This window comes from Neovison vison, chromosome 7, assembly GCF_020171115.1.
Source record: "Neovison vison isolate M4711 chromosome 7, ASM_NN_V1, whole genome shotgun sequence".
NCBI lineage: Eukaryota > Metazoa > Chordata > Mammalia > Carnivora > Mustelidae > Neogale > Neogale vison.
The window spans coordinates 59509705-59533739 of NC_058097.1; the positions used below are offsets into that span (position 1 = coordinate 59509705).

The window sequence follows — 24035 nt, forward strand, 5'->3', positions numbered from 1 at the left end:
ATTTTATGAAGTTGAATGTTCCCTCTATCCCTGTACTCTGAAGAGTTTTAATCTGTTTTAAAAGGTAACTGAGGGTGTCTGGGTGGCTCAGATGGTTGAGCATCTGCCTTCTGCTTAGGTCATGATCCTGGGGTCCTAGCATCAAGTCCCGTATCTGGCTCCTCGATCAGCAGGGACCTTGCTTCTCCGTCTGCCTCTGCTTCTCTCTCTCATGAATAAATAAATAAAATCATTTTTTTCTAAAGAGGTTGGATTCTTATTTTATTTTATTTATTTGACACAGAGAGATCACAAGTAGGCAGAGAGGCAGGCAGAGATGGGGGGGGAATCAGCTTCCCTGCTGAGCAGAGAGCCTGATATGGGGCTTGGTCCCAGGACCCTGAGATCACGACCCGAGCCGAATGCAGAGGCTTTAACCCACTGAGACACCCAGGCACCCCGAAATAAATAAAATCTTAAAAGGTAACTGAAAGTTACCTTTTCATCATAGTTAAATATGCATAATCCCATAGGTGCACAGAGGGGCACGTGAGGTCCGCCATGGACGCCATCCACCACCACCATCTCCAGACGCCCTCTTCCTCTCTCACGGGTTTGCAGCTTGCTGTGAACATTTAGAAAGGGCAAAACTGAAAATGCAGCAGCCACGCCCAGAGCGTACCTCAGCGACTCCAGCAAGCAGCTCGGGTGTCTCAGTGCTTGGCACGCCATCATCAGGTCGGCCTCCTTCAGGCGAGTGCTCTCCAAGTTCAGGTATTTCATGTTATGGTTGGTAATGAGAACCATCCAGAGATGACGAAGGCCCAGGGGAACCTGCGCATCTTTAAATCTACTCAAGAGAAAGCGGAAAATATGCACGAGATCCGGGTGACAACTGTGTCCCAGTTTTCCTCTCACCATTTGCATTTATGTATTCTTAAAGATTTTAAAAATTGTGTAAGTGATCTTACACCCAGTGCGAGGCTCGAGCCCACAATCCCCAGATCAAGAGTTGCACGCTCTACCCACTGAGCTGGGTAGAGCCCAGGTGACCCACGCTTACTTAATTTAAAGCAACAAATTCATGAGCATGTATGAGACATCAGGTTCTGGAAACAGTGTCAAGGGATGCTGATACCCCAAGATTTCAACAAGTTGCTGAAGGAGAGAGTTATGCTGATGAGTGAAATACACTCAGTCTATTGAGAATGGAGCTCCAGGGGGGTCTGGTTGGCTCAGTCAGAAGAAAAGGCAACTCTTGATCTTGGGGTTGTGAGTTCAAGCCCCGTGCTGGGTATAGAGATTGTTTAAAAATAAAATCTTAAAAAAAGAAGAGAGACTAGTAGAACTATAAACAGATATGGTCAAGTTCAGGCTGAAGAGAAAGGTCAAATATCAGACGAGCGTGTATATTGTGACACCATTTGGATTAAAAAAAGTCATTTGCCAATATATACATATAGTTGCATGGGAAGCTTATGAGTTGTTAATAAGGGAGGTAGGAAGTTGAAGAGGACTTCTGGAAACCCCTGTAACACCCAAATCTTGTTACCACACGTGATGGGTTACTGCTGAGTTACAAATTCACACATGATGGGTTACTGTGTTACAGATACAGGGATGACACAGACTTGGGCTCATCACTGCTTGGCAAGAGCTAAGAGCAGGGGCTCCCAGGGGCAACGCTGCAGAACCTTTGTCTGTGGCAGAACTAGCACTTCATCTCCTACTCCAGGAGCCTGGGGAGTACCCTGAGGTCTACCACAGACCCAGGACCTTACCAGGGGTTCAAATATTTGTTACCTTATTAATGAACATAAAAGCATTAAGAACTGATTTAAAGCCTCCCTCAAGTCAAGTACTTGGTCTTGCAGTGGTCTCATGCTCCAGCCATTTGCCTACAAGGAGCTCCCCATACCTTTGTCCCTACTAACGAACTCCTATTCATCCTTCAATACTCAGAGTGAATGAGCCTGCCTCCATAATCCCTTCACAGGGTCTTTAATTTCTCCCCATTGTGTGCCTCTGGGAGCTTGGCTCCTGTATCTTCCACAACAGCTATCCCCTCTGATTACATTCTTAGATGGATCTTTTCTGGTAGGTGGAAAAGAGAGCAGTGACATAGCCACACCAAGGGACATGGACATGGTGGGGGGTGCCGGGCAGCCTTACATCAGATTCTGTATTTTACATGTTGGCTGCCTCAGCTTGATGCACAGGGTCTTCATGGCCCGCTCATTCAGGACACTGCCGCTCAGGTCGAGTTCCCTCAGGCTTGGGTGGGTGCTGAGCACGACACAGAGACTTTCCCAGCACTCAGCAGCAAGGGTCTTGGCTGGCATCCTACGACAGAGAAAGAAATCGACACTGGCTTCCACAGGATGGGATTTAACATGAGCAACCGCCCCAGTGGTGTCAGAGGAGAGGAACCAGTGTATAACGGCAGGATGGGCATGGCTCAGAGGTGCTCAGGTCAACTTAGTGACACCGCCTTGTGTTTTCATTGCCTGCTCTCACACCCACCCCGCCCCCTGAACATTTTAATACCCTGGGGAGTGGGGGGGACATACGAAGACAACATGGAGTCGCCAGCCCCTGAACAGGGTTTGCCCTTAGATTCTGGCTCCCCCTTGAATGGAAAAGGGCGCAGCCACTGTGGAAATCAGTATGGAACTTCCTCAAAAAAGCAAAAATAAAGCTACCCTATGATCTAGGAATCACACCTGTAGGAAAGAACTGAAATCAGGATCTGTGCACTATATCATCCCCGACAGCCAAGATTCAGAAACGACGTAAATGTCCACTGACAGCTGACGGATGAGTGAAGAAAATGTCACCACACACACACCAGGGAATGGTACTCAGCTTTAAAAAAGAAGGAAGTTGCAGGAGAAGGAATGAACCTAGAGTACGTTATGGTAAGTGAAATAAGCCAGTAACAGACAGACGCATCCGGTCTCACATGTAACATTTAAAATAGCCAAACTCATGGAAGCAGAGAGGATGGTGGTTGCCTGTGGCTGGGGGGGGGGCAATGCTGGTGGAAGACTATGGAGTTTCGGTTACACAAGACAGAGGTCTATGAGTAGTAACTATGTGAGGTGGTGGGTATGGTGATTAGCCTAATCATGGTGATGATTTTCCAAATTTTACATCTTAAATAAGTACGATTTTCATTTGTCAATTGTACCTCCATGAAGATGGGAAGGAAGGGCTGTGCCTGGGCGGCTTAGTCGGTTAAGCATCTGCCTTCAGCTCAGGTCATGATCCTGAGGTCCTGGGACTGAGCCTGCTCTATGGGGAGTCTCCTTCTCCCTCTCCCTTTGCCCCTTCCCTAATTTATTGCCCTCCCTAATAAATAAAATCTTAAAAAAGAAGAGGGCATGTGTGGTGGTGGGCACTGGGTATTCTACTCAACTAATGAGTTGTTGAACACAACATCAAACACCAAGGATGTATTACACGTTGGCTGATTGAGCATAATAAAACAATGAGGATAGGAAGAAAAAAAAAGACTAAGTGGTTAAAAAAAAAAGAATAAAATGAAAGACTCACCCTTGGGGAATGAGGGGCTGCGCATCGGAGAACTCGTCCTTTGAGAGGCTCTGTGGGACTTCGATGTGGATTCTCTGCAAATACCGGCACCGCTGCAGACAGAAGGCGGACACCAGCACGTCTGTCCGGTGCCCTATTGGAAGCCAAACTTCCTGGAAGCTGTCCAATGCCAAGCGGACAAACTCCTCGTCCTGAATCTCGAAAAGGCAGTGGAAGGCATCCAGCAAGTCCGGCGGGGTGCAGGTGCCTGGCTGTCGCCCCAGCAGAGAGATCCAGCTCAGAAGTCCCCGCTTCAGTGCCCGGGGGACACAGCGCCCGAGCAGGACCTCCAGAGCCCCCGTCACCTCTTTGCTCATGAGGCCAAACAAGAACCGCTTCATCTGGTGCAGGTGGGAGTCGGAGCCCGCTGGTCGGAGCGCTGCCAACCCCTGCATGAACACAGGGCAGGGATGACTCCCTGTCTCCAGTCCTTCTAGAACATAGTGCAGGGCAGCACAGAACTCCTGCAGGCTGATGTGCAGGAAGGAGTAGCAGCACCTCTCCCGGCGGCCGTCCTGGAGGAGGAGGTCTGTGTGAAGCAGAGCAGAGAGCTCAGACTCCCGCAGTCCATGGGCATGGAGGTCATCTGCATAGAACACAAACTTCCTGTGCCACACGCCCTGCACAGCCAGGAGGCACAGGCTCCTCAAGACAGCAGTCTCGTCCTGGCTGAGACGGCGCCGGGAGGCGTCTCGCGGGCCAAGCTGGTGGAACACGAACGTGGCGTACAAGCCTGTGAGAGTGTGGCAGGGAGGGGGAAGGCGTTCTCCACATGCCTCCTGCAGGTTCAAAGCCTCACAGATGAGTGACCCCAAGACGGGGACTTGGCACGCGTCCAGCAGCGAGCGGCTGTCGGCCACGGCACGCAAGGCTTGCGTCTTCTGATGCTCGTTCTTCGTGTGCCGAAGGAGCAGCTGGACCCTCTTCTCCACGGAGATGCCCCCCACGAGCAGGTAACGGGGTGATGTGAGCATGGATTTGAGCTTCTCTATGCCCGTGTCTCTGACGGTGATCATCAGCGAGGATTCCGGGAGCAGCGCTTTCTTCAGCAGACTACGCATCAGAACAGACGGGGGGCGCTTGTCTGCCCAGTCTTCACAGAGACTCGCGTCGTCATCTTGGAAGGTGAAGTCCAGGTCATCAAAACCGTCAACGATAAACAAGAGCCTTTCTGGTTGGGACATGATCTCCATCATTGGAACTGGGCAGTCTGGCCACTCTCCAGAAATTAACTCTGCAAAGCTGCCCTCCCTCATGCACTGCGTGTCTCTGGCACGGAGGAAGAAGACGTAGGAGAACCTGACCTGGTAGAGTTCACCCTGCGCCCAGCACTGCAGGACCCTTCGGGCCAAAGCGGATTTCCCGATTCCTGATTTTCCGTGCAAAACCACAGTGCGGGGCTGGAAGCCCGTCTGGTCTGGATTGAAAGCTCCCAGCAACATTTGCATTTCTGGACAGTCAGTGGCAAGGTGTTCAAAACCATGGAATTCATCCGACTTTGCAGCAAATTTTGTCATCACGTAGCCCTTGTAGTCCCTTGTCTTATCTCCACGGCCCAAGTTGGACGGGGGAAGGGAGAACAAAAACAGGAAACAACATTTGAAGAAAGTCTGGAATTTAGGGAAAAAAGAAAAACCAAAACAAACCTCCAAACCCCGGACCTAGAATCAGTGGCCCTAAGTGAGACATGGTTCTTGTGTTCCTTCCTACTGAGGACAAGCTCCGTCCCTCAAAGACCACTTCCGCAAAGCTTAGGAACATCCTACAAACTCGCTCTATCTGTCCCCTTTGGTTGTTCTTTTCAGCACTTAATACCTGATACATCATGTCTTTGTTGGCTTCCTGTCCTTATCCCGTCAGTAGACCCCGTGCAGGGACTTAATTATTTACTGTTGCATCTTCATTATTCATGAGGATGCCTGGCACCCTGTGGACACTAAGTATTTGTTAAAGGAATAAGTTTTTGCCCAACAGTCCTACGTGGTCTCTGATGGACAGAGAGGCTTGTGGGAGCAGAGGATGTGTGCGCCGTGGCCTGAGTTCGAGGCTTGTGAGACAGGTGTGCATCTCCAGCAGCTCTGGACTCCTGTGGAGAAACCTCTCCACGCGGGGGTCCAGCTCTGCACAAAAGGTCAATCATGGCCCTTGAAGTGAGTCAGATCCTGTTTGAAATTCTACATTCTGCTGTATGCTGTCAGTTTCTAAGCCTCAGTTTCCCCATCCCTGAGAGGAGATTAACATCCTCTTAAAGTGTTGCAGTGAATATTTTTTTAAAAAGATTTTATTTATTTATTTGACAGAGAGAGATCACAAGTAGGCAGAGAGGCAGGTAGAGAGAGAGAGGAGGAAGCAGGTTCCCCGCAGAGCAGAGAGCCCGGTGCGGGACTCGATCCCAGGACCCTGAGATCATGACCTGAGCCGAAGGCAGCGGCTTAACCTACTGAGCCACCCAGGCGCCCCTGTTGCAGTGAATATTTAAGAGAGAATGTGCCTTCAAAATTTATTAGTCCAGGGCTTGGCAAAAATGACCAGTGGCCACTACTGTCATTACAAACCATAATTCCTTCACATTATCTGGTTTTATTTTTATCCCAGCACTTGCCCTGAACGGCAACTTTGATGCATCTTGTTGTCTAGCACTTAGTCTGTGAAAGAACTTTACCTCCATACTTCTGGCCTCTTCAACGGTCTCTGCCATCTGCTAGGTACTCAGTAACACGAGGGAAACCCCTCCAATCCTGGGTCTTTACATTTGCCAGTAACACTATTATCTTCTAAAAAAAGATAACTTCTTCTAAAAAAAGATGACTCTCTCTGTACAGGTGTATAAGGCAATGACTATCTCTACATAAAGTCTCTACAGAGAAGTTCTACATCTTAAACTTCATTATTCCGTATCAGGGACAGGTATTCAGGGACTGTATTAAAACCACAGGAAGCAGGGCACCTGGGTGGCTCAGTGGGTTAAGCCTCTGCCTTCGGCTCAGGTCATAATCCCAGGGTCCTGGGATCTCTGCTCAGTGGGGAGCCTGCTTCTCCCTCTCTCTCTGCTTGCCTCTCTTCCTACTTGTGATCTCTCTCTCTCTCTCTCTTAAATAAATAAATAAAAAGTCTTAAAAAATTTTTTTAAAGGATGAGCTTTTTGGTACATCAATTTCCAAAAAAAAGAATCAAGTAACATTCCTTAGGAGAGCCTGCTGTCACCTCCTTGATGGGTCAGCTGCAACTTCATAGAATCATGGCACCTGGGATCTCGTCTTCATTTCGTGTTTGGTTTGGTTGACATATAACTGTACATGGCCATATGTAGATGTTTTACTATGTTCCTGTCACAGCTCTTCAAATGGTAGGTATTCCCAAAATAAAGGTTGGCAGAAGGAATTGAGGGGAAAAAAAGGATTACCACTAGCAAGTAATTTTGAACAAAGAACTTGCCTACTCTTGTCTCTATATTTAGCTCCTGTCAACCGAACTTGTGCTTGACACCCAAGTTCACCAGAATCACAGGTTTTTGGAATTTCTCTTTGTACCCAGTGACTGTAGATGATCACAGTGAACACACAGGACTCTGTCCTTGGTGATGATTCTAGGAGCTCTTGGGGAAGAGACTAGTGTACAGAGACGAGTGCAGCTGAGTGAAGGGACAGTACCACCCAAACTCCATTCCAGGATGGAAGAAAAAAGTCAATCAGTTTTCTTTACCTTGTTCTTTGATCTCAGCTGATACAGCACCACCTTGTTCTATAGCTTGTGAAATTTCTGCAAAAAATAGAGGAAGGATGAATTCCCCCCCTCTTATGTAAGTATTCGAATCAGAGAGGGCACAGACCCACGTCTCAGGACCAGTTTGAAAATGGCAGCCGCTGGCTCAGCGAGACAGACTAACTGTACGTAAAAGGAGCACTTGATTCAAAATCTGAAGCTATGAGGTTCTGATTTCATTTCTGCTTTTAACTCATTGGAGACCTCTAAGCAAATCATTAGCATGAGGGATAAAACTTGGTGGATAGGAACCGAGGGGGTCTCTACTCAGACATAGGATGTAAATGGGAATTCTGTCACTTCCTACTTATGAGGTCTTCATCAGCTCGCTGGGCTTACAGGCTTCTGTATGTTAATCCGTAAAGCGAGGAGAACCGTTCCTCTGTTGTGGAGTTGCCTGTCTATACATGTAGAGTTTGGGCAAGCCATCTGGCCTCTGAATCTGGACAGTTGGAATTACAGTGACTACCACACAGGATCCTGTTGAGATTTGTGAGATTAAAGCACGTGACACCATGCTTGACTCCCAGGGTCTCAACAGGTGGTAGTTCTGACTGACAACAGTAATTTAGAGGGGCTTCCCAATGTGGCTGGTAAGACCCCAGGCTTCATCTTTTTTGTTCCTACTACCAAGATTAGTCAGGCTGTGTCTTCATTCCACATCACTAAATCCCTAAGTAATCCATAAATGCATAATACAATTTTATCCATGGGAAGATAAGATTTAGGAATCACCTGGTTAAGCTGACATTTACATTAAATTTGGAACGACTGAGGGGCACCTGGGTGGCTCAGTTGGTTAAGCAGCTGCCTTCAGCTCAGGTCATGATCCCAAGGTCCTGGGATTGAGCCCCGCATCAGGCTCTCTGCTGAGCAGAGAGCCTGTTTCTCCCTCTCCCTGCCGCTCTGCCTACTTGTAATCTCTATCTCTCTGTTGAATAAATAATAAAAATCTTTTTTAAAAAGTTGGAATTGATAACTTCTGGGATTGATAACCTCTGGGATTCTGAGACTCTGACTCAGCAACTGCTCAGACTTTGGTTTTGAAGGGGGTTTTCCTAGCCACAGCCTGGACAAAGCTGCATCAATAGGAAGTTGGTCCTGATTCTTCCAAAGTGTTAGACTTTGCAGTCAGTGTTGACTGCTGGAAGACTGGCGATGTGCCAGTGGTAGTGTGGTTAATATTGGGGAATGCTTGCTGTCTATGAAAGCCTACATCTTTCCCTCTATGTTGTGGCTTCACTGCTTTGATCCCTTTTGTTGGTCTCCCTTTCCTCCACTGAGGTATGGGGTTCATGAATGCAGGAGATTTGCACGTACTTTGTCCACAGATGTAACAGAATTCCACAGAGCAGTGCCTGGCAGGCACCAGTACACAGATATTTCAGGAATTGTATTGAGTCTGATTTCATGCTATCTGGAGCTCTCCACCAAAGCATCCAAAACAGACCCTCAGGTGGATGTTGTCCTGGCAAGGTCATGAAGTTGCCAAAACTGAAGATGGAAACCCGAAGAGTCATAAGAAAACTTTAAGGTCAGAGTTCTCTTGGATTTTGAATAAGACAGACCATGATTACTAGATCCTCAGGGCCCAGGGCCAGGCTAGAAAGAACACTGGACCATCAGAAGTCATGGTTCGAGTCCCGGGCGTACCAGTAACTAACTGCCATGTGGCTTTAGACGTACCCATTGTCCCAGCATGTCCACACTGACCTGGCACTTCTTTCATGCTTGGTTCCTCTTTCTTCATTTGTGTAGAATTTCCTTGTATTTCAGCCAGTGAATATTCTGCAACAGAGAGAAGATGACACGACTGTCTTAGTAAAGTCACAGCAATTACCCAGACTAGGGATGAGAGCATCCTCTGCCCAAATTACCGAGGGGAACCAAGAAAGCCTCTGGATCTCAGTTTGTCCCATGACCAGCTGGTAATGGAGACAATGGAGTCAGATCCTCCAGTGACACCAGCCCAGTGACATAGCAGAGATTGGTCATGAAGAGTGCTTGGAGTTTGAACTTGTGAACTCCAGTCCCACTTTTGTTGTCTGGCCTTGGGTAATGCACAAGATGAGGCAGAGTGTTACGGTTCTCAAGAGTTTATCTTCAAGAGTCTACCTCAGCTCCTCTTTTGAACTTTAGCTAGTTAGTGGACTACTCACTAGACTAGTGAATTATCCAAATATTGGTATCCAACTTACGAGTGCTAACATTGGCCACTCTTTCTCCAGTCTACTTGCTCTAAAACATCTGTTCCAGTGTTTCTTGGGATGAGCTAATAGCCCATCCACTAGGACACCTGGGTGGCTCAGTCAGTTAAACATCTGCCTTTGGATCAGGTCATGATTCCGGGGTGCTGGGATTGGGCCCCGTGTCAGGCTCCCTGCTTAGCAGTGAGTCTGCTTCTCCCTCTCCTTCTGCCCCTTACCCCTGCTTGTGCTGTCTCTTTCTCAAGAGGAATTTTTAAAAAATCTTAAAAGAACCCCACCCACCCACTTTCTCATGCCAGAAACAAGGGCGTCATCCTTAAGGCATATCCTCTGTCTGCATTAAGTCCTACAAAACCAGTGTGTCTGCTTTTGAAACATCTTCCAATTGCATTTCTACTTTCTTTAACAGCCACTGCCACTCTGGCCCAAGACACCACTATTTCTCCCATGGGGTACCAGAATGGCCTCCTCCTGGTCTCCCCACATCTAGTCATGACTCTTTCTGGACCACACAACACTTCAGCAACAATGCTGGAATGCCAATGGGATTATTTATTAACCCTGTCCCCTTCAAAATGAATTGCTCATGCTTTGCTGTTAAAATTATCCTCAAGATACTGTGTTGTTGGACTTGTGGTCTACCTCCCCATATTAATCTCTTACCTTGCTCCCTCCTGTTCTCCATGGTCTAGCCAAGCTCCCTGTTAAAGGTTTCATAATGCAATCTCTGTTGCTCATCATGTTTTCTCTACCATCCCCAGTTAGCTTGGCTAGCTCCTCTTCTTCATATGTGTTTCAGCTTTAACTTCACTTCTTCTGTAAAGTTATTCTAGTCTTCATTTCTCTCTGGTCTGGAATAGGAACCTCTCCTTTTTCCACACCTTTTAAAAAAAGATCGCCCAGGGGCGCCTGGGTGGCTCAGTGGGTTAAGCCGCTGCCTTCGGCTCAGGTCATGATCTCAGGGTCCTGGGATCGAGTCCCGCATCGGGCTCTCTGCTCGGCAGGGAGCCTGCTTCCCTCTCTCTCTCTCTGCCTGCCTCTCCATCTACTTGTGATTTCTCTCTGTCAAATAAATAAATAAAATCTTTAAAAAAAAAAAAGATCGCCCATCTTTCCCTCTTCCTTGCAGCACTGGAAGCTATAAATCTCTGGCTCATAATCCACGAAGATTTAAAGACATGTTAGATAATGAGTCTCATCTTTGTCACCTATGAGCTCATGTAGAACTTGGTAGAACCCGTGTTTTAGCTTCTGCCATGGGGAACCCATTTCATCAGGTGGGTTTGACTCGATGGCAGGGCGGTTTCACCTAGGTGAAACTAGAGGTTTCACCTCTAGTGCCTCACCTAGAGTACTGACTCAGTAAATATCAGTCATCATTTTAATTTTATACCTTCATTTCCTGTGAATAATATTGACATGTTTTCCACATGGGTCTTTTTGGAAGCTCGGGAGGGATAGCTTCTCTTAAAGTCCTTTGTAGCTATAGATACCGAGTTACATCTAGGGACGGCCATACCTGTAGTCTTTAGGGTCAATCTCACGGTTCACCCTCGGGACTCGAATTTTTCTGTCCATGGTTGAAGAAAAGAATTCTTCCAGATAAAGGAGGACTATTTTCTTCCACTACCTTTCTCCTAAATACCCTGAGCCAATCACACAATTTGATCAGAGCATGTTGCTATGATATTGACACCAACAGTCTGACAAGATCAGTCCTTAGATGAGTTCCTTGGCTTTAGTCTCAGGCAGGAAATATGGGAGACTCCCACTGTACAACCACCATAGTGTTCTCAATAAGTGAATGAAGCTTTGTTAACCACTTTGCATACATTACATTATTGAGTCTTTGCAAGAGCACAGGTAAGAATCCAAGTTACTGTTCCAAGATGTGGAGTCCAAGGGTCAGAATAAAAAGAAATTTGCCCAAAGTCACACATAGAACACATAGAAGGTCCAGAGCTCAAGCTCAGAACTTAGGACTCCAAGTCCTGTCTATGAACTTCAACTAAATTCTGTCTACTCGTTTCTTCTTTTTTCCACAGGGTGGGGACTCCTCTAATTTCCAGCCAGGCAGGACAACTAATGAGGGACTTCTCACAGTTCAGACTCATGCTGTGGAGATGGACCCAATAGTGACCAAGGATGCCCTCTTCATTCCCATGGGAGCTCGAGGTAACCTCCTTTCTCTCCCGCTCCCAGATTTTCCCCAAGGCATACTCACTTTTCATCTCTTGCCTTGCCTTCTCAGAGAGGGTGGACAGGCCCATCGTTTCAAAGATGTGATTGGATATTTTCCAGAGAAGAGATTCTTCATAATGCTCATGCAAGAGGGAGGCTAGATGTTCCATGTCGGCGTTATTCACCTCAACCCATGGAAAGGAGCACACTGCCACTTCGGAAGCTTTTTCCATGAGCAGTCCCTTAAACGTCTGAAACTCTTCCTTGCTCAGCTGCATGAAACACCATTGCAGTGCATAGTTGGAAAAGGAGGGTAATTTGACTTCTCTCATCTTCGTGCAAAGCTGAGAGCTCAGATTTTGATGGAAAAGTGGATTCCTTAATAAAATGGAGAAATGGTACCTGTGGAAGATTAATAAGATTCAAAAGAGACTCTTGGATCAAATCCTCGGGTTCATACAACCAACCTCATCAAGTCACTAGAAACAACATTTTCTGTTTGTTTTGTGAAACACACAGAGAAGCCCAATTCATGGGTAATAATTCTTCATAGACTTTAAATTACTTGACATTATATCTATTTATCTTGTTATAAGAATATAAATTCCGGGATGTTTTGCTGCCTTTATCCCTCATTCCCAAAACAGCACCTGGCAGAGTCAGATTAAAAACACTTGAAGAATACGAAAACATTAACTTGAAAGTATATGTGCTCTTCTACATTTATTGTAACATTATTTACAATAGCTAAATTATGGAAGAGAGCCCAACTGTCCATCGATAGAGAATGGCTAAAAAAGACGTGGTATATGCACAATGGAGTATCACTCCGTCAAAAAAGAGTGAAATCTTGCAATTAACAATAACATGGATAGGCCTATAGGGCTTTATGCAAAGTGAAAGAAGTCAGACTGAGAAAAATACCGCAGGATTTCAGTTATACATGGCATTTAAGAAATAAAACAAATGAGAAAATGAAAAGAGAGAGAGAAAGACAAGCCATGCAATGGACTCTTCACTGTAGAAAACTGATGGTCAGTAGAGGGGAGGTGAGTGGGGACGGGGTGGGGGGAGACAAGTGATGTGGAGGAAGGAGTGCTTTTGTGCTGATGAACACGGGGCGGTGTATGGAAGCGTTGAATCACTGTGCTGCCCACCTGAAACTAATGTAACACGGTATTTTAACCATACTGGAATTAAAATAGAAAATCAAAAACCCCTCAAAACACCTGTCAGTGATGCTCTTGGCTAATATGTCCTACTCATGGAAACTGGCAAGTAAGCTACCACCATTTATGGAAAATTAGTCACTCTATTGATTTAAAGTAGGCTCTCAGCACATACAGGTAATGGGTAGGTTAACTAGCTTGATGGCAGTAATTACTATGTAATGTACACCATATCAAAACATTACATTGAACGCCTTAAATACATATATAATTTTTATTAGTACATCATACCTCAATAAAGATGGGAAATAAGAAGAGCCCACTTGGGTAATTGCATGTTGAGAGGGTGTATGCTTCTGTGATTAGAAGCACAGGCTCCCAGGGGTGCCTGGGTGGCTCAGTGGGTTAAGCTGCTGCCTTCGGCTCAGGTCATGATCTCAGGGTCCTGGGATCGAGTCCTGCATCGGGCTCTCTGCTCAGCAGGGAGCCTGCTTCCCTCTCTATCTCTCTGCCTGCCTCTCCGTTTACTTGTGATTTCTCTCTGTCAAATAAATAAATAAAATCTTTAAAAAAAAAAAAGAAGCACAGGCTCCCAGATGTCACTTCCCAGATGAAGTGACAGCCCCGCTTCAATTTCTGCTTCCATGACAATCAAGAATGTACCCTGGAAAGTAACAGCCTCTGAGAGGGGCTACTTGCATGACTAAAGCATTTACAAGAGTGGCTAATAATTGCGCCCCCTCCCAGTCTGGAACAGAAACCTCAGTTGTTCCACAAACCTAGAAGAAGCCCCTAGAGTTTTGCTTTTCTGTTTTTTTAAATTTTTAATTTCAGTATGGCTAAAAACAAAAAGAGTTCTGCCCAGTAAAGGAAACAATCAGCAAAACTAAAAGACAACCTATGGAATGGGAGGAGATATTCGCAAACGACACATCAGATAAGGATTAGTATCCCAAATCTACAAAGAACCGATACAACTCAACACAAAAAAATCCCGACTAATCCAATTAAAAATGGGCAGAGGAGTAGGGAATTTGGGTAAATTGGAAGGGGAGGTGAACCATGAGAGACTATGGACTCTGAAAAACAATCTGAGGGGTTTGAAGTGGCGGGGGGAGGGGTGGGAGGTTGGGGTACCAGGTGGTGGGTATTATAGAGGGCACGGCTTGCATGGAGCACTGGGTGTGGTGAAAAAATAATGAATAATGTTTTTCTGAAAATAAATAAATTGAAAAAAAAATGGGCAGAGGATGTGAACAGACATTTCTCCAAAGAAGACACACGGATGGCCAACAGACCCGTGAAAAGATGCTCCACATCCTACAATTTTTACGGAAGGCGGTCTCATTTGTGTTTCTGCTGCTCCTCACAGACACAAACAACCTCAGATTTGAAGTATTTGCAGCCTCTCTTTGCACTGTAATCAATTTTTAGCAATATTTTGCGGCATGAGAAAAGCGCTCTATTGTTTCGGGAAATAGACTCTCATTCTCTAGTAGAAAGGTGGGTGGGTGTGGGTGAGAATGAGATTTGGAAAAAGGCTTAAAAAACAATACACCCAGGCACACACACGCACCGGAAGACGGATTCTATTTAAGGCAGAGTAGAGCCGAAGAGCCACGCAGTCAGAGAAACGGAGCACGGTCCTGACGAAACTGAGGGACGCTGGTGTCACAACAAAGCCCGAGCCCCACATTTCCAGGAAAACAAAGCAGCAAGATCACATGGTCTAGGTGAACGCTTACAGGGTATGGAGACAAGTGTTGCAAACTAGAACTAGGCATCCTGCAGCAGACTGAATTTTCTGCTGGTAAAAACTCCAGAAAAAAAAAAAAAAAAACAACACTGAGCCACTGGGTGGCTCAGTTGGTTGGGCGACTGCCTTCAGCTCAGGTCATGATCCCGGAGTTCCAGGATCAAGTCCCGCATCAGGCTCCCAGCAATTTGGGCAGTCTGCTTCTCCCTCTGACCTTCTCCTCTCTCATGCTCTCTCTCACTCATTCTCTCTTTAATAAATAAATAAAATCTTAAAATAAAAAAAGAAAAGAAAAGTCGCAGCAGAAGTCAGACTTTCTGCCAAGGGCTGGCTCCCTTTGGCTCTGTGGGCTGTTAGTGCTCTGTCCCAACTGCTCAGCTCGGCCAGCAGCTGTTGACAACAGAGACTCAGGAAAGCAGTTTCCGGTGAAACGGGATGGGCTGCATTTGACGGCAGTTTGCTGAGCCCAGGGAGGGAAATGGAGCGTTGCTTCTCGTTCCCTGCTCTCTCCACCTGTTTGATATATTCTGCAGCAAAGCAATTGGATAAAGAAATGAGAAGTATGGGGCACCTGGGTGGCTCAGTGGGTTAAGCCTCTGCCTTCGGCTCAGGTCATGATCTCAGGGTCCTGGGATCGAGCCCTGCATCAGGCTGTCTATGCAGCATGGAGCCTCCTTCCCCCTCTCTCTCTGCCTGCCTCTCTACCTGTTTGTGATCTCTGTCAAATAAATAAATAAAATCTTTTAAAAATAAATGAATAGCTAAATAAATATTTAAAAAATAAACAGAGAGAACACAGAAAAACCAAAGAAAGAAAAAAAGAAGCCAAAAGCTTCTGTTGGGAGGGCTGAAGGACTTCATTGACGTCTCAGCTAGATGGTTGCCTCCATGAAGCGCTTTAGGCAAAAGCATTTTAACACACACCTGATTATAAGTGCTCCCTGTGTTCCAATACATCCCGGCAAGGGAGCTGTCAACCAAACCCAATGGAGTAGAGAGGAGGAGAGCCCAGGTGGGAGGACTAGCCTGGGAGAGGCAGAGGGACGCCGTCCCCTGTAAAACCACAATGGGACTAGGGAGAAGGTTACATTACTCCCGTAGATGCAGGACTGTAATTTGGAAGAACGTAAACCAAGAGTGGTGGTTAAAGTTATTTCCTGGACATGAAAGGCCATAGACACCAAAGCTCTCCCTTGGTCTCTATCCTCTGTAGCCTCTACCAGCAATGGCTCTCTGCCTGGGGGCCTTGAATGATCCCATAGAAGCAGTCACGGTTGCAGAGCGGGACATTAGTCACATGCTGTTCCCAGCATGGATTCACCCCCTGCTACCCCGGGCAAAGCTGGTCTACTCATTTGTGACTCAGTTTCCTCACTAACAAAGAACAGCCTCAGGAGAACCGTAAGCCATAATTAACATATAATTAGCATAAATAATTCAGCGACACCCCAGACTCCCACAAGTCCAGACATCAGCCACCTTGAACCTGGAACCACGGGCTCCCCAACTCTGTCCTTTTTTTTTTTTTTAAATTTATTTATTTTTTATTATTATTTAAAAAAATTTTTTTTTAAGATTTTATTTCTTTGACAGAGAAAGAGAGAAATCACAAGTAGGCAGAGAGGCAGGCAGAGAGAGAGAGGGGAGGAAGCAGGCTCCCTGCGGAGCAGAGAGCCCGACGTGGAGCTCGATCCCAGGACCCTGGGATCATGACCTGAGCCGAAGGCAGAGGCTTTAACCCACTGAGCCACCCAGGTGCCCCCTGTCCTTTATTTTTCTTTTTGTTTTCCTTTTTTACGTAGTTCTCAGTGATTCATCAGTTGCATCTAACGCCCAGTGCTCATCTCGTCACGTGCCCTCCTCCATGCCCTCCCCCCAGTGACCCCATGCCCCCATGCACCTCCCTTTCTGCAACCCTCAGTTTGTTCCCTGGAGTCAAGATCTTTATTTTTAGACCTAGAGGCTGGGAAGGATTGAGGAACATACCCAAGTGAATGTGGAAAACACTCTTTTATTAAAATGGGGAAATGGGGCACTTCATTCTTTCAGAGGGTGTCTTTGGTCCTTGGGCTCTGGCTAGTGGACACGGAGAGCCTGGGGGCACAGAGGAGAGCTCAAGGAATAGACCCGAATCAGTAACAGAGAAAGAAAGGAGAGGGGAATGCACTAGGAACCGGATGGGATAAAATACCGACTCACCTCCTTGCCTCCTCACCTACCAAACCAGAACCTGCTCCCCAGCCCACGGGAGCCGCACAGTGAGGGTCTTTGGGGAATCCTGGGCCAGTGACGTTGTTGCTTCCCATTGGCTGCCCTGGCCTCGGAATGGCCAGACCCGGGACAGATGCGGAGCAGCTGCTTTTGGCACCTGTGTGAACTGCCCTCCCACCTGTACCCACGCTACTGGTGAGGACGCTGCCTGCCGTCTGCAGCCTCCACTGAGCTGTCCCATAGCAATAATCGCGCGTGTGTCCTTACTTACACAACCCGTATTTACTGACCACTGTCTGATGCCGTTGCTGATGTCGGTTCAATCCACTCTCTCCGTGAAACTCTTACTGGGATTCCCCGTGAGCTCACAGTAAGCAGACCTGTTAGTTGCGAGAAGAACGTTCTCCAGAATTCTCCCCTTCTACAGTGTCCATCCTGGGTAATGGAAATACCAGCCCCTTTGTGCCATGAGTCTCCACGTGAATGGTGGTCCCCCAGAGTTTTCCTGTCCTTGCCATCGCAGCTTTATTGAGATATAAATGACAGCATTGTTTAAGTTTGAGCTTTGCGAGGTGTTGATCTGATAGGCTGATTACTGCAGAATGATTACCAGCTGTGGTAAGGACAGAGCCCACTTCAGTTTCCCGAACTTTCCCCCAGATTAGAATCACCTGGGGGGGCTTGTAAAACCCTCAATGCATGAGCCACACCCTGTTCCAATTGAGTCCGGAGGTCTGAAGCCCCCCAAGGTAAGACATTGTGCCACAAAGCCTGGGGACATTGTCACACTTTCCAGCCCGGCTCTTCCCAAGGCGCATTCCCCTAATGCTTTTGCAAAGGGGTGTCTCCTGAGCCTTACGGGGAACGTGTCAGTGGGTGGATTCTCCGGCTTTTTTTTTTTTTTTTAAAGATTTTATCCATCCACTTGACAGAGAGAGATCACAAGCAGGCAGAGAGGCAGGCAGAGAGAGAGAGAGAAGGAAGCAAGCTCCCGGCTGAGCAGAGAGCCCGATGCGGGGCTCCATCCCAGGACCCTGCGATCACGACCTGAGCTGAAGACAGTGGCTTAACCCACTGAGCCACCCAGGCGCCCCGGATTCTCCGGCTTTTTGTTGCCTATCTCTGAGCCTGCCAACCCCAGACAAGGCCTTTGGAGCAGCCGGGGCTCATTCGCTGTGGATCCTGGTGGTGGTGGCTCACCATCGGCTCCAGCTGTTAAATTCTGGGCTCTAGAGAACAAATTAAATGGAGACTTTGACTCTGAGGGACTTTTGTTCTTCTCTACCCCTTAAGGATGGTGTGAGGTTTGGGTGGGCTGAGGATCCCACTTGCTCTCACTTTTGTAACGAAACCCTTCTGGAGAGCAGAGAAACCAACACAGGTATTACCTGCTCATTTTGTGTAGAAAAAGATGCTTTTTCCAAAAGAAAAATTGTGTGGCTGCTTCTAGATCTTTGAGTTCCAAATGCTGTCCTAATACTTCAATCATGAACAGCAGGGTTTGGACCTGAGAGTTCAGTCTGTGCCGTGATGTACAGTCCCTTTTCATGGGGTTGGAGTGGACATCCTGCCCACCACAAGACAGATCATCTAGAGAGCAGACCACTCTCTAGATCAAGGCTCTTGGTCAGTCTGCTGGGCGTCCAAGAAACGTCTCCTTTAACTTGTTCTAGTGTATTAATGGACTAAACCCATTTAAAAAAGTTATTTCATTTAAAAAAATTTATTTTATATTTTATATTATTTTATATTTTATTTTGTTTTGTTTTATATTGTTTATTGCTCCATGCAATACGTGCCCTCCTTAATACCCTAAGAACGTTCCTTAAGCACCAAGTGAGGGGTGCCTGGGTGGCTCTGTTGGTTTTGGCTCAGGTTGTGATCTCGGGGTGGTGAGATTGAGCCCCATGTCAGGCTCTGCACTGACAGATTCTTTCCCTCCTATTCACGCTCCCTCTCTCTCTCAAATAAACAAATAAAATCTAAAAAAAAAAAACCAAACAACCAAAAATGAGGTGATTTCCCTTTTCCATCCCACTGTCATATTATCTTCCTTGGAAATGTCCCCTGGACACTTTTTTACAGACAAGGAATGTATTTCTTCTTCTTCTTTTTTTAAGATTTTATTTTCAGTAATCTCTACACCCAACATGGGGCTCAAACCCATAACCCAACATCAAGAGTTGCATGTTCCACCCACTGAGCCAGCCCAATGCCCCTGAGATTTCTTCCTTCTGAACAGTCTCATATACTGTTAAATAAGTAACACTTGAAAACTCTTCAAACTACATTCATGTATACATTTTTATTTAAATTCTTCCATTATCCTTAAAGGCCAGTCAGATATTTTCCAGAGACAATGTTAGCATGACAGATTCAGAGACGGAAGCAGGGGCAGGGGGGAGGTGGGCGGGCCCCCCAATTCAGTGACTAATTCATGTCTAACATAGGCCCTTGGAGATGCTTGGAGGTCATGCCTCACACCATTTTCTATAACCAACTGGGCCATTCCAGACTCAGAATGGCCGACAGAATAAGGCCAACATTTCCAAAGGAAGAAAATATCCAGGGAGCCACCACATCACTCTGTCCATCTTGCCTCATCCCAGCCGTCCGTGCTCCAGTCCTGTACGATCCTCAGGACTGTGTTCTTCACGACTGGGCCCTCCAGCCTTGTCATCATATCTGGGGCATAATTCTGTTTCATCTCCCTGTGAAGGGTAAGAATGGGGCTTTGTTCCCTCACATTCAGTTTTCTTTTGTGGTCCTAGAGAAGCCCACAGAACCCCAAGGACAGTCACCACCCCGGAGACCCCTCTGGTCCCCCACAGCAGACTGAGACCAACCATGCTGCTCTTGGAGAGTCAGGGATGGAGTCCAAGGGCCTCAGTTCAGCCCCTTACTGAGTGGTGAGCAGCCCCCACCAGCTCTGTTACTCACATTCTGGGGGAGTCCTCTCCCTTACCGGGCTGTCGTTGGTCTGTGTGACCAGCAGTATAAGGCAGAAGTGGTCAACATGAAGTAATCAAAGACCGGGGTCTTTCTTGGTTCTCTCTCTCTCTCTCTTTCTCCCCCCTTGTTCACTGTCAAGAGCAGCCCTACATGGGTCAGCGTGGAAACTAGACTCCATCGAACTCTAGTCAGGCCCTTACCTGAGGCCTCAGGGAAGACCACGAGCTAGAACCAGCCAGTCAACTGCTTCCATATTTCCGACCCTCAGAAATTTTGTAAGGAAAATCATGTGTTGTGTCAAGTGACTAAACTTTGAGGTATTTTGTCACAGGGCAACAGACAAGGACTACACCAGGTGTCATTACAACCTCCACCCAGAATCCACGGCTGACTGAGAAGGTCCCAGTTTCAGGCACGGGGCTTCATGGACACACTTCCTTTCCATCCTCACATCTCCACTGAGGAAGCCGCCAGCCCATTTCACAGATGCGGGAACAGACTCAGAAAGGTAAAGGAACCTGTTCAGAGCCCTATGGCTGGTGAGTGGTAATTAATCAGTTAGGACCAGGGTGGAAAGTGAAAGATAGGAAGAATTTAAAATCAGATGGGAGAATCCATGTCAATTTTCCCATCAGGCAGAAGCAGGAGCTAGGGGCTTGATCAGACACTAAAGGAGACTCTAAACCCCAAGGAAACGAGACAAGGGACGCTAGCAACTTCTGCACTAGCCTTTTGGGTCCAGAGTCTCCCCCTTTCTGAGGAGCTTTGCTTGGGTGGCTGTTTCTGCGCAGGGAGCCCAGCAGAGACTTACAGAACAACCTTCTTGTTCCCCTTGCGCTGCTGGAAGGCCTCCCGCAGGAGCTCTCTGCCCCTGAGCCCGATGTCATTCTTGCTCATGTCCAGGTATCTGAGGCTCTGGTTGTGCAGGACCATGGAAGCCATAGCCTGGCAGCACACAGCGGTGAGCAGACACTTCTCCAGCCTGGCGGGGGAAGCAGACAGTAGACGAGTCACTGTGCCCCACATCTGAGAGCTCAGCCCATCCCAACCCTCTAAGCCCCAACTCCAAGAAGTTGAGCCACATTACCTCTTTCCAAAATTGTCACCGTGCATTAATTTTGTCCATTCAAAAAATATTTATTTAGCACTCCCTGTGTATCAGGCTCTGCCCTGGGTATTGTTGATGCCACAGTAAAGAAAACATCCCCGGCTTCCCGGAGTGCATATGTGATTGGGGGTGGGGCAAGGAGGCAGGTCACCAAATAAATCTATTCAAAGAGCATAGTTGATTTAACTCTTCTAGTGTGCAAGGGGTTCTGGTTCCTCTGTGGACAGGTCCCCCTGTGCTCACAGCTCAGCAGGAGAGGCCGGCCCAGAAAGGAGCCAGGCCACAGGAGCACCGCACCTCAGAAATCCAGAGCGGGCATAAAAGACAAAGTGGTGTGTAGCTGAGTGAAAGGTACAGAAAGGGGGCACTTGGGGTTCCATTTTTGTTTCTGTTTAAATATTATATTTATTTATTTATTTGTTAGATATATAGAGAGAGCACACAGGCAGGGGGAGATGCAAGCTTCCCGCTGAGCAGGGAGCCCTATGTGGGACTCGGTCCCGGGACCCTGGGATCATGACCTGAGCCGAAGGCAGACGCTTAACCCATTGAGCCACCCAGGCATCCTGGGTCCCATTTTTGAACACAAAGTACAATCTCCCTCGGAGCAAGGCTATGACAAACAGTGTAAAGCAGACAGGACAGAGGGACCCTGGGGTTCCCTGCATCTCTTGTGTGTGCATCCTTGGCTTTCTTTCCAGTGGCCTCCCCCGCCCTGTGAACCTCTGCTAGCTGAGAAGTGACAAGCTGGAAACAGCTGCCCAAGCCAAAAGGGCATGCACCAGCTTCTCATTAGTGTGGAATGGCCTGGACCCTGCCCCTCCAGGGAGGCACCTGCTTTTCCCTCTGCACACCAGACGAAACATTCCTTAATCTTGATCAGTCACGCAAATCACTTCAACAGAAGGAGGAGGGAGAGTAGTTCTAAAGTAATTCTAACCATGAGAAGGACCTGCAGGGGTGTGAGGGCCCCCCTTTTTTTTTAATGAGGAGAATAAGCAACAGAAGTCTGGGATCTTCTTGGGGAAAGTGTAGATGGCTTTTCTACAAGACCAGAAAGGAATGAAATAGAATGAAATCTAGGGGATTTTTAGATCAAGAAGTTTGGGGTGGGGGACGGTCCATGAGTTTTATGCTCAGCCAAGTCACTGCTCATCAGTGAACACAGATTAAAAAAGTCATCTCACATGATCAAAGGCTTAGAGGATACCACATAAATGCTCATCTGGAAATTTGTTTCCTTATTGAAAATAGACTTCACACAATCTAAGAGAGAAATCAATGTCTAAAACCCAAGATTCAGTTTCTGGAGAAAAGGAATCATGACCTGGGCCACCTGGCATCTTGGCTGGTAGCACATGGGACTCTTAATCTCAGGGTTGGGAGTTTGAGCCCTAAGGTGAGTGTAGAGATTACTTAAAATTAAAAAAAAATCTTGAAAAATATTTTTCTTAAGAGAGAGAGAGTGAGAGAGTGTGTGAGGAAGGGCAGAAGGAGAGGGAGGAGAATCTCCAGCAGGCAACATACCGAGAGCAGAGCCTAACATGGGGCTCTATCTCATGACCCTGAGATCGTGACCTAAGCCAAAATCAAGTGTCTGGTGCATGACTGACTGAGCCACCCAGGCGTCATAAAATTAAAAAAAAAAATCATGAGTTACAGTGAACACTGCATATCCTTAGACTAGCTAATTATTAAAAAAATGAAATCCATTATCAGGATGAACCTAAGAAACTAGAGAGGTAACAGAAAACAATGATTGTGATGATTTAGTCTACAAACCCAGATTACACTAATAGGGAACAGAAAATGTGGGCAGAAAAGAGGCAAAACCGTTTCATCCACTGATCACCAGAGAAGAGCTGTTTCCAAATCTTTTCCAAATACTTAATGTAACCATGATACAAATTAAAAATAGGATGAATCTTGTCAAATTGCTGTCTGGTGTGCATGTGAGCACCGAGACCATTTAGGAGAAAAAGACAAAAAATTATATGTATATAAGAATCCCTAAGTACAAAGGTCGATTTCAGAAGACCAGCCATGTCAGGCATGGGTCCACAGCCAACAAAGACATTTCTGCTGAATGGAAGACCATTTCCTAGAACAAGGGTCCTCTAAGTGCACCATGCATGGGAGCTGCCTGGGCATGAAGGTCAAGGGCTCAGCAGGCTCACCCCCAGAGCTCCACACGACCCAGCAACCCCACCTCCGTGTCCCCATCTAAGGACCTGGAACCAGGGTCTCCAAGCGACACCAGCATCCTCATTCCCTACAGCATGACCCACGGTAGCTACCACACAGAGACGGCCTCCTTGCCCATCAACAGGTGAATGGATAAAGAAAATGTGGTATTTATACACAATGGGATACTATCCAGCCCTAAGAAAGAAGGAAATCCCATCAGATGCACCTGGAGGGCATTGCGCTGAATGAAATAAGCCAGACAGAGAAAATAACAGCGCAATGATTTGCATCTTTAACAACTCCCCAGGGGAAGAAGTTCCCAGTCTGGGGAACCCCTTTCCCAATCCTGCACTGAGGCTGCCCAGTCCTCCAACTAAATGGAGGAAAAAATCCAGAAATGCAAAAACCCTTTCCCGTATTCTGCTCAGAGAATTTTACAGACCATTGTCGTAAAAGTGGAGACCGGCTAACTCACTCCAGAATCTGGAGGCCAGACTGGGGTTTCATGAGGGCCTCAAAGAGCAGGATAACGCCATCATCCTTCAGGCTATTAAAACCAAGGTCTAAGCTTCTCAAATTTTTGTTTTTATCCAGAGCGGAGACCAGGTCCGGACAGCAGTCGGAGGTCAGGGCACAGTTTCTCAGGCTGCAAAGAAACACATGTCAAGAAAACCAACCAAAACACCTTTAGATTTTACTCCTTTCTTTCTTTTTTTTTTTTTTGTATAACAGCATTATCAAGATATTACTAATATCACCAGTAACATTCACCCATTTAGATTGTACAAATCAACATCTTTTAGTATATTTACAGAGGTGCACATTTGTCGCAATTTTAGGACATTTTCATCACCCCAAGAAGGAAAACCCTGTACCCTTTCAATTCCTAATTTCTTCCCCCAGCCTACCCCCCAACCCCAGCAGTCTCT

General features: G+C 46.8%; 1 protein-coding gene across 1 annotated transcript in view; it reads right to left on the reverse strand.

The window, feature by feature from the left end:
* LOC122913405 (NACHT, LRR and PYD domains-containing protein 5-like) overlaps positions 1–24035 on the reverse strand; it is a 60647-nt gene that overhangs the window by 12461 nt on the left and 24151 nt on the right. Inside the window, exons 10-15 of the mRNA XM_044260149.1 lie at positions 23582–23752; positions 20623–20793; positions 11786–12125; positions 3535–5183; positions 2152–2322; positions 662–829 (exon numbers count right to left, since the gene is read on the reverse strand). Coding sequence (XP_044116084.1) covers positions 662–829; positions 2152–2322; positions 3535–5183; positions 11786–12125; positions 20623–20793; positions 23582–23752 — 2670 coding nt within the window. The remainder of the gene's footprint in view (positions 1–661; positions 830–2151; positions 2323–3534; positions 5184–11785; positions 12126–20622; positions 20794–23581; positions 23753–24035) is intronic.